The sequence below is a fragment of the Corylus avellana genome, chromosome ca8 (assembly GCF_901000735.1).
Source record: "Corylus avellana chromosome ca8, CavTom2PMs-1.0".
Taxonomy (NCBI): Eukaryota; Viridiplantae; Streptophyta; class Magnoliopsida; order Fagales; family Betulaceae; genus Corylus; species Corylus avellana.
Genome location: NC_081548.1, coordinates 21277731 through 21289365, shown reverse-complemented (window position 1 = coordinate 21289365; position 11635 = coordinate 21277731). Strand labels below are relative to the sequence as shown.

Here is an 11635-nt window from a genome sequence, read left to right as displayed (position 1 = left end):
TGATTTACGTGTATTAGAAATGCATGCATTAGAGCCCATGCTTCCGAGCTGGATCTCACCTTCTATTCAATACGTTAGGTTTTGTGTTGGTAAATTTAGTTTCAACAAGTCTAAATTAGTGTTAGTACAGTGACTATACCCCGTTCGCTAGGAGGAGGTTCTGAAAGAGAAGGAGATTAGAGTGTTTATCAAGGGTAGATTCGGTGATACCACTCCGAGACTCAAGTCAATTTTGTAGTTACATAGGAGAAAAATTTGGCAAAGTAATAGTAGGGTTAATTAGGCATGCCTATGAGGTTTGCCTGGGCTCTTTATATAGGAAGATGTCCTCGAATTTGAGGAACTACTGTGAAGAATTTGTTACTTGCATGGAGATTTCCTCCCTCAATCTATTAGAAAGGGCAGCATAGCATAGGTATTCGATTAATTGAGCTGGGGGAGGGATGATTACTTATTTAATGGCATCCATTTGGTGAAGGTGCACTCGGATCTTAATAGTCAGCTGGGCTTATGAGTTATTGAATTGATAAGTTGTCGGCCTTTAGTGGCTTTTGATCCTTTGTACTGCTATAGGTTATTTGGGCTTTCTGATGACGAGTCATTCCAGAGCTCGTCGGTATCTAAGCCCTATAGTTAGGGTGTTAATTTAGTTATAAAGTTACAGTTAATTCGAACGGAGTATCCATTGAAATAGATCCAAGACACTTGGACAAAACTTAATCGCAGACCGTTCAAACACCATCATAAACCGACTTCCAACCAAACCTCTAATATTCTCAAGGCTTTATATAAGGACATCAGTGCACGATTTTCACTGAGACTAGAGGGATTTGTTTTGTGTTCTAAGAAAGAACTATAGCATCCTTAATTTCTATTAGAGTTTCGTTAAATCACACCAAATTTTACAAAAAACCCTTTAACCTTCGGAGTTTTGGAATTGCACTAAGATACTTGATAGAAGAATTGGCCAAACACTTAGAAGTTAATGCGATAGAAACAAACAGATTGGAAAAATGGATAGATTTCCTAAATTTGATTGTCCTATAGAAGTTTTACTTTGAAAAGTTCTTTGAGTTTCCACTCCCTCACCAAATTGTGTGTTACAACTTTATTGTTTTTGCTTATTTTGATGATTGTTGTGTTGTTCCTATAATTTTAATTGACTGAATTTTCTGAAAAACACATTCACCCCCTCTATGTTTGTTTGGGGTTAGAAAATATAAGAATAGATATTAGAACTCTCATGCTTGCCGAACAAAACAGTGTTATCAAACATGTGCACAGAATGATAAAAGTGGAACTTTCAAGTAACACCCACAAACCCTAATCTTGATCCAGAAAAGAGAGACATGTTATGAAATTAAAAAGTTCTAACACACTAAACGAAAAAAGAAAAAGAAAAAAACTCACTCTCACTATGTTCTTCACACAGGATATAATTCATTTTTCTTGCATCACCTAATAAATTTGTGAGTTGGCATGCAGGCCAAGTGGCTACAAGGCAGGCAAGGACGAAGAATTCACAAGATTTGAGCCAAGGAGGTCATTACACTGGCTAGCCCCTTCAAGCGTCCTGTGGTTGTCGGCTCTAGGGCTGCTCCCTGCACTGCTGTTTGAAAGGGACCCAAAAGTGGTCCTTTGTAGGACGCCAGTTGGAGATGACCCTATTGGAGGACTACTGTCCCAGCTGCTGCCCCCAGTCATAAGATTAAGTGCCGACGAATTCTTGCAATCACCTACACTATTATTACTATGATGCAAAACCTCTCCTAAAGGACCTCCCATGGATGTTTCCCAAGAGATAGGAATCCAATTTGCTTGCTTTTGGTTTGGCTCATCAAGGATAGTAAGTCTGAGGGGTGAGAGAGTGAGTTTCTCATTGGTGGGAGAGGAAGTGGATGAGATGAAGTCTGAGGAAGCCATGGGGATTGAAATTGATAACTGGGTTCTGTCCGATTGCACGTCAAGCTCTGGCCAGGAAACCGTCGAGCGATCAGATTGGGTTTTAGGCCAGTCGTCGATGAAATGACGAAGAGATCGTTGCGATTCGGTTCCTCTATCGCTGAGCTCTTGTGAAGAACAGTTGAGTAAACTAGAGGTTTGGTGTGAAGGGTTGAGGAGGGAATCAGAAGTGACTAGCCCAAACACATTTCTAGAGGCTTCTTCATATGAGTTTTGCTGTTTCTGAATCATGAAGGAGTTTTCTTTAGGTTTATGGTCAATTGAGGGGCATAGCATTGAGAGGCTGGGTGTGTCTTGCATTGTCTCACTCCCATTCTCCTTGTTCATAAGCATCCTGCAAGACAAATCACCAAACCGTCACTTGCATAATAGATGAACACATACAATAGATTCTATGATTCTAATTTCCATCATAAAACAAAAATGATACACAACACACAAATTGAAGGTCCATGAGACTATTCACCTGCTAATGGTGGTGGCTGCAGAAGGATTAGATGCACCAGGCTGAAAATTCTTGAGTTGTTGGTGCGCAGCGGCGAGGCTGTTGGTAGCAGAGCTTCTGCCACCACCGGGTGCCACAACCACCGACCCTGATGGGGATGAAGCAATACTAGGCATCAGCTTTGAGCTGGTGCTTGCGTTGGTGCTGGCGGTGGTGGTGGTGGTCCCAGTAATGGCATGGCCGGTTTGGCCTTCCACAGGCTTTCTTGAACGATGGCGGCCCCTGTTCATGTGTCGCTCGCAATATTTCTGATCGGCAACCGCATCTCTCGAGCACCGCCATTTCTTCCCATCTGTCCTACGACACCTTCCGGGCTCAGGATCGTTGTTGGAGAATCCCAGATGGAAAGAACCCCATCCCACTTGATACAAACAGTATACAAAAGCATCCAAAGTCAAGAGAGAGATAAATTCTCACACGAATTAATTTTAATATGAACCCCACAAAACAAGAAAAGAACCCAGTTTCTTTTTCTCTGTGGAAAACAATTGTTTAAATGAACAGAGTAATCTGTGGCATATTGAAACAAAACACTGTTGGAAAACAACTGAATATTGACTCACTACCACAGTAGTGGGAATTAGGAACAGTGAGATACAGGACTCTTCTAACAATCAAACATGCATTGTGAATAACTTCAAAAGATGGGGCATGCAAATCTTGTGGATATACAAAATCTAGCTCTCTGAAGTTTAGCTAAAAAGGAACAGGGAAAACTCACAGGTATTGGGTCTCAGGAGGCTCCCTGGAAAGCTAGAGAACCCAGCATAATCAAGGGCTTTTCTGATGGGGATGAGCAGGTTAGATGGTACAGGCATATTTGCATTGATGTATTTGTAGATCAAGGCCTGGTGTTCTAGCTCCATCCATTGAGATGGAGTGAATGGCCCTCTTGCTCCTGCTAGTACACCATGCATGCTTGCACCATTCAAGCTCCCAGAGCTATTGTAGCCTGAAAAAAGGAAAACCAGACAAGATTAGATAAATCACAGAAAGAAATTAAGTATGAAAGCAAGAAAGCAGAAGTCTTAACCCATATCTTACCAAAACTGGAAATAAAAGTTTATTTCTGAGGGTGAACAAAAGAAAATAAGTGCGGAAAGGGAAAATTATAGCTAGACTAAAAATATTTAAGGGAACTCTAACAATCATAAATTTCTTGTCTTTCATAGTAAAAAAAAGAAAAAAAGAAAAAAAGAAAAAAAAAAGTGAGTATTAAATAAAGAAGGCAGAAACGAGAAAGAAGGGGAAAAAAGATCAAAAGGAGAAAGGATTCAGAACCAATCAAAAATGGTGCTTTTCTTCTTGTTATAGCTCCTCCTATCCTAAAGCTTCAAATATTATTTGCTGCTTTCCTGCCCACTAGTCTACTGTGTTGAAATATTAGAAAAGAAAGCCAATCTTCGAAAAACAACAAGACAGAGAAATTTCTCAAGGAGAAAAAAAAAAAGTTAAAAACTTTTTTTTTTTCTTGACAAGACTCAGAACAAAGACCGCTCGTAAATTTCTTGAAAAGACCCTCGACCAGTTGAGGGAATCGAAATTAACCAAAACCCCATCTCTCCCAAGCCCAAAGATCCATGCAAGTACAGGCATCTCCATTGACTCTTCAAATGGTAAATGCAAAGACATTTCACTTTCACTTCCCCCAGATAATGATGCTACAGAGCCCACATAAATACAACCTTAAACTGCTTAAAATGTACCTGTATTTCTAGCATAAGCAGATAATGCGTGTTGAAAGTAAGGTAATGACGCATTCTGAGAAGACTTTTCCAGTAAAAGAGGTTCTGATTTGGGGGAAGAGAAGCTGAGCATTTGCTGGTGTTGGTGAACATCAGAGAAGAGAGTGCAATTAGATCTCAGTAAAGCATTTCTTTGTTGAAGCAGCATGGCTTTGGAGGCAGAGAAATCATCAGTCTTGGCCAGCTTTGAGCTCCTCCAGTCATCTTCAAAGGTGGCTGCAGATCTCTCCTGCTTGAGAAACCCAGCTCCGTACCACTTCTGCTTTGTCTCAGGATCTGAAGCAAGGGAAGAAAAACTAGTGTCCGAACCCATTAACCCATCCAAGCTCCCCACCCCAAAATCCATCTAGAAAACCCCACCAAACCTCACAAAACAGCTACTAAGCTGAGGAAATGGAACATTGGGTCATTCGCAAAAAAGACACACTTGAGGGGTTGGGTGGAGGCGCATTTTAAGGGTTGGGCGATAAGCTTAAACTGAAACTCAAAACCACACTGGTTTCATCCTACAAGTTTATGTTTTCAGAAAATAAATAAATAAATAATTGGAGAGAGAGATAGAGAGAGAGAAGACATGTGGGTAAAGAAACTGACCGAACAATGTTCGTACCAAATACTCTCTTTATATTATTTCTCGTACATACTAAACAAAAATATCTTATATAGCACTAGTATTTCAATACAAAATAAAATAAGCATCCTCGTTAAAGAAAAAAAAAAAGTCTTGGCCGTATTTTTTTTTTTCAGCCGAAAATAAAAGAAAAAGAAAATTTGAAAAAATTAAAAACCCATAGCCGAAGCATCCTCACATGGATGGGTGGTAATTTATGTTCGCTTGATAAGTTGTAATGTGTCGAAATATGAAAATAAAATTATATAGTGTAATCACTATTCAACGTATTTGATTAAACATATTAAATTACTAACCTTAATTTGTTAAGGATATAGTTTTTTTCCAAATCAATTTAAAAAAAAAAAAAAAAATTCAACACACTATAATAAATGTCTTTTTTTTTTTTTTTTTTTTTTTACATGTCTGCATTAGGAAAGGAGAGAGTGATTCGAACTAATAATTTCCATTTCATGAGGAATAATCTTCAACTGATTGAGTTACTTCTTCATGATAAATGTTTGTACCTTTTAACATATTTGAGTTCCTCAAAAATCAATTCGTTCTTAGATTAGTAGAAGGGTAATAAATAATTGTTACTAATGCTAAAAAAAACATGTGATCTCATATGTTAGATGACATTTGGTATTTATTAGAGTGATGAGTAGCTCAATCGGTAAGGGACTACGTCTTATGAAGCGAAGGTCACTAATTCGAATCTCCCTCCCCCTCCCCCTCTTGTGTGGACATGTAAAAAAAAAAGTGAGTTTGAAGAAATTTACTCCAAACTCTATCTATTTGCTAATTAAAAAAAAAAAATGTGACCATTGCTTGTAAAATTCAAATCATATCGAGACATGAATATAAAACCCATTTAACTCTAATTCTTAATTTTACGTTTTTGTATCAAATTCACAAAGCATTGTAAAAAATTTACTTTTGCCTTATGAGCAATGGTCTTTGGGCCATGGCAGAAACAAGGGTGTCTGTGTCATTTTAAGTCTCTAAATTCCAAATTTGACATTTGCAAATCTCAATGGACAGGAAATATAGAGAGAGAGAGAGAGAGAGAGAGAGAGAGAGGGGTTTGCCTTGCAAAGTCCGCTAGCGGTTTGAATCTAGAATTCTCACTCATCATAAAGTTAAAAGGCCAGAGGAGTGGTGGGCTGCATGAACAAAGATGCACCCGCCACGTGACGCAGACGCCACCAGAAATTCTACCCTCATCTCTCAATCTGTCCCTACTCTAACCTATTTCACGCTCTCCCCCCTCCCTTTTGTGCTATTTTTATTTACTTCCCCCAAAATGGAAGATTTGCTTTATATCCTCCCATTGCCCATTACTTCTGCCCAAAGGTATAACCCTCCCCTGCCCACAAAAGAAGACAAAAAAAGGTATCAACCATTTGCAAATGGGTGATGAAAGAAACTTGTCAAAGAAAAGGTAAGAAAAAAAAAAAGAAAAGAAGAAAAGGTAATCACAACCTTCCAATTAATAAGCCTCCTACTTTTTGGTGAATATGATTTAATACCCATCATTAAAAAAGCCGCCCTATATGTTCAAACTAGGGACCTATATATCACCAGAAAGCGTGTGCTATATATTGACTCAATATTATTCAAATAAAGATAATGGATATCTTATAAGATAGATTTTCTCTTTTTTTTCTCCTTTTTTTTTTTTTTTTTTTGCTTGAGCATTCTCCTTGAACAAATTATTTCTTTAGTCAAATTTTAATTAAGAAATCAACTTTTTTTTTCCTTTTTTTTTTTTTCTATTTTTACTTCTTACTTTTTCAATACAGCTCAAAATATTCACTCTCGGTTAGTTAATAGTAATTTTAAGTGACCTACTTGTATTTTACTTGTATCCTACTAAGATTGATGTGGTTATTAAAATCATATTTTGATCAAATTTAATAATGATCAATCACAAGTCAAATGATAATTTTAATAGTCACATCATTTTTAGTAGGATACAAGTAGATCACCTAGAATTACTCGTTAGTTAAAGGTTATTTTAACTATTCATAATTCAAATTTAAATAAAGATGTAACTACATCTGACTAATTAATTTAGCCCAAACATTAATGAAATGCTATAGTGCTCACCAGATTTAATAAGTATATATCAAAACTCACCAAACATAAAAAAAAATAAAAAAATAAAAAAATTACCTTTTTAAACTTTTGATAAAACATGCATGACTTTGAAATGTATGCTGTTTAAAAAATAAATAGTATTTAAATAAAATAGTGGGCATCGATAATTAAAATAGAGAGTTAAATGTAAGTTATTTGAAAAAATAACTAACGAAAATAGAAAAATATGATTTTTTAACTAAAATTTTTTTTTAAAAAAAAAATTGTCATATAATATTTAAAGAGAAATTTGTTACAATAGATGCATAGATAATGTTAGAGAAATGTTTTATATTGGACAAATATTTTCATTCTATCCATCAAAAGGGATATGGTGCAATTTCTCATAGCATTTAATGGATGGAATGGAGATAATTGTCCGATACCCAGCATTTGTTATAATATTACAATAAAATTCCAAAGCACATGACTTCCTCGCACGCTACAAAATTCCAAATCTCATGAGCAATTTCTTTTTCCACAAATTGTCCTAAACCGTCGCATCCCTCTTCCTTGGTTGTTTAAGCTTCGAGCAGCCTCAAGAAAAAACGTGTAATTACTAATTAGAATCCATAATTTTTTTTTTTCTTTGTGGCAAGGTAATTTTATTAAGAGAAAAATCAAATTGGGTTCAAAGCCGTTCTTCCGTCCTCTGTAATTTTTTTGTTGGCAGCATACCATTATTTAATTAATTAGACGGCCGATTGACACATATTTGAAACTAGAGGATAACCTAAATATCTAATTGTCGAAATTAAAAACTCAAAAGTTAAATAGAATTCACAAAACACAGTGGTAAATGATAGGGGCTAAAACCGAGTACAATATAGTATCATAGCAAGAGACCAACATTGAATAACAGAAGTCAACAAGGATGCATTGTACGTGTGGCCTTGTTTGTTAAACAACTTGGTAATATGGTATTGTTCTTTTATTTTAAATTAAAAAAAATAATAATAATAATAATAATGATTAGTATATAAAAGTAAAAAAAATAGTATTAAAAAGTGAAAATATTTTGTTTTGTAGTAGTAAAAAGTAAATTATATGATATAAAAAGTGAGAATGTTTTGATGTTTATTTTTTTAAAAAAATGGGATGAATAGTGTTTAGTGGAAGGGTGGTATTATAACAGTACTACTTGATTCTCGGCCCGGCTCTTGTCTTTTATTGGCTGATGTAAGTGACTTCTTTTAAATCATTTTTATTTTCCACCGTCAATTTCAACACAAAAATTAAATGAACTTTGCTAGCTATTATAGTCTTTTTTATTTCTTTAGAGCAATGCGAAAAGGTTGTCTCATGGAGACAGACATGTTATTGCCCATTTATTGGAGAATCCTAACTAAGATACGCAATAATTCAGCATCCTTGAAGCAAGCAACATGATCCTTATTTACAAGCTCGATCGACCATAGGGTTGAAGGAAGAATTAATTATGATCCATTTTTTTAGATGGGCAAAGGAAATATATGTCAACAAATTTGTGTACAATACCTTACACAGCATTAAAACATAAATCACAGGGTTGTTCCAAACACTTTAATGACATTGCATACGTGTGCTGCTTCCTTAACTCCTGTGGTGTGCTGTTGGTGCGCTGTTGGTGGTGTTGGTTCCTTCCAAATAAATTCTGGGCTACTCTGGTCTCTCCCAACGTACGTTGAATTTTTGTTCCATCTCTTTGAACTTGGTCTATTTACCTCCACTCGCTCTAGAGTCTGTTTAATTTTTTCCATGGCAGAAATTTACGTAAATGGCCCAAGCTGTGTGTATTCATAACAAATTGCTTGAAATATTTGATTTTTCTTGGTATAAAATAAAAATTTTGAGTTTTTATTTATTAAAACCAATTGAACAACATATATAACATATAGTGGTGTATAGATAAACTCAATATCTTAAGTGACTGTATGTTGAAGTGTACTATACTATACATAACCATATGGGTTTGGTAACCTTAATTAAGAAACCAAAAAAGCACCGAATATTCAGTCGGGGAGTTAACCATCAAGCGACACGTCTTTGGGATTAGCATGGAGGGAAGTAAAGCAATAGGGTGCATGTTCAAAATAATTTGGGATGCAGCATTAAATAAACTGGGCAATAAGGTAGGTCAGAGGGTTATAGATGGGTCAGAGGGTTATAGCTTGTACCAGTAACTACGTGAACTACAATGCCTTTTTATTGGTTCTACAATAGTTGAAGTGGTGGCGGCTTGGAAGACAATAAGATTATGCACAAGTAATTATAGAGAGAAATGCTCTGCAAATTTGTGTATGGAGGGTTATAGATGGATCAGAGGGTTATAGCTCGTACTAGTAACTACGTGAACTACAATGCATTTTTATTAGTTCAACAGTAGTTGAGGTGGTAGCAGCATAGAAGACAATAGAATTATGCACAAGTAATTATAAAGGGAAATGCCCTAGTATGCTTTGTGGTAGGTAGGTTCATGTTACAGTCGGTATGGCCAAATTATGAAGATGTATAACGATTTTGAATGGTTTTTGGTTACGGTTTGCAGGCATAATAAAAAGGAAGCTAATGATGTAGCACATTGTTTAACAAAAACATATCTTCATCAATCTTTAAACAAAGTATAGATGAAAATAGCCTTATTTTTAGTCAAAATAATGTATTTGCTGAACAATAGGACCTCTTATAATAAAAAGTAAATCTTATGGGTTAAAAAATAAAGAAGTTAATATTTTGACTGGCTAATAATATTAGCCATATCAAAATGCTCTAAGATCTGACCTTTCGTTGAAATTACTTGAAAAAAAAAAAGAAAAAAAAAAGGAAGTTGGCTCGTTATTGGCCGTGGATATAAAATGTGGAATTGACCAAACCACATTAAATAAACATTGTCTGCTTGTGTATATGTTTTTGTGACATATACTAATTATCTTAGTTGTAGATTTTTATTTAGAGTTTCTGTGGTTAAAAACCAAGTATTGTGGTGCCGTAACGTCTCTCGATTGTGATGGAACCAGCTGAGATTTTGGCGTGTCGGATCATTTCACTGTCAGGTTTAATACAAAAATAAATAAATTGTTAGTCTAAAAATGCATTTGTTCGAATAAGATCCAAAAATGTTAGGCCATGGCTTTATTTATTTATTTTTTAAATAAAAAATAAAAATGCTGGAAAAAGAAACTAATTGTAGCCGGAAGCAGCTAAAAAAGACTTAAAAAGTAAAAAATCGCAAGCATTCTTTCAAGTTTAATTGTGCCATAACTTGATAGGAGTGTCATAACTTGACTTGGCTCATTGTCGTAACAAATTATATGAGATTTTTTTGTAAATTTTTTAAGGGTTCAAAAATTTAATTTGAAGTTTTATGCGAGAAATAGAAAGTGAGTGAAATTAATCTAAATCCTGTAAATAAACCCATATAGCTTATGCTCTAAATCCTGTAAAATGTGTATTACTTCTCAACTAAATAGACGCTAGAGCAAGGAGTGGATACTTCAATAAAAAAAATAAAAAGCGAAAAAATTTTATTTGTTTAAACGAATTTTTTAATTTTTTGAAAACAAAAATTTTTATTGAAAATTTTATAAAAAAACTAAAATTTTCAATTTTTATAAATTAAAAAAAAAATCGAATTTTTTTAATTTTTTTGCTAATAAAAAGGATTTTTTTAAAAACAAAAAATTATTATTATTTTTTTAATTTAGTTTTAAGTTTTTTTTTTATATTTTATTAATGATAGTTACGTCATTGGGAGAAACATTGACAATTTTTAGTAATTAGGGGAGGATATTCTTATAATTAAAAGTTTGAAGAAGATATTATTAATTAAGTGGTAATTTGAAAGCAATTCGTGAACTTTTTTTGAAACATTATTTAAAAAACGCTAAAAAAATTAAAATAAGTACAAAATTCTCATAATTAATAGGTTGTTATGGTAATAGGAATTGGACATAAATAACCGCTAATCAATAATAAAGACGATTGGTTATCGCCAGCCTTAAAGGGTACGGTAAAAAGTGAAAATATCTAAATTTAACTAAAAAATTAGTTTAACCTTGCTGCTGAAAATGCTCTAAGCTGGGAACAAGACAATTCAAGCAAAGGTTGCATCTCGGATTTTTCCGTTAATACGGTACCGTATTTAGGCTTGAATAAAGCGAAACAAGGAAGGAAATATCTCATCTCGGATTCCTCGCTCCCCGCGCGCGCACGAAAAAAAAAAAAAAACACGCGCGCACACAAAATTTCTTTTTTGTAGACAGGAGAGGCTTAGATAGACGTTGGGGGTGTAGCGTGACGTAGACGTGTCGAAAGCGGGTGTCGTGGTGGGGATGGTGCCACGTGGGCCCCCCACCCGGTTGTATTATTCATCTCTTATAGTCGATTTCCTTCCCCCCATCCTAGTCAGAGCAGGACTTTGTTGAAAAATTATACAAAGTACAACTGGGTTGTGGGTTCCTCACCAGTCACCACCACGATTGGCTGTTGGGTGTTGGGCTTAGAGAGAGCGAGACGCAGATGGAAGACGTTCGTTTCCTCTTTACCGACAGCCTTCCCATGGGCCCCGCGTCTCGTGGTTGTCTCCATCCCCTCGTCAGGTGTCATCTCCAGCGGCAATCATCCCCAACTGGCGGGCCCACCCCCTTCTCCTTTCCACTGATATTTTCGCCTCTTTCCTACCTATCAAGTATC

General features: G+C 35.4%; 1 protein-coding gene across 1 annotated transcript; it reads right to left on the bottom strand.

Moving 5' to 3' along the window:
* Window positions 1-1329: 1329 nt before the first annotated feature.
* LOC132190123 (growth-regulating factor 6-like) lies at window positions 1330-4782 on the bottom strand. The gene is made up of 4 exons (XM_059605015.1): window positions 4174-4782; window positions 3189-3419; window positions 2429-2828; window positions 1330-2296 (listed from the first exon to the last, which is right to left on the bottom strand). Exons 1-4 carry the CDS (start codon window positions 4556-4558, stop codon window positions 1495-1497), a joined length of 1818 nt encoding a protein of 605 aa, XP_059460998.1. The 5' UTR covers window positions 4559-4782; the 3' UTR covers window positions 1330-1494.
* Window positions 4783-11635: the final 6853 nt, after the last annotated feature.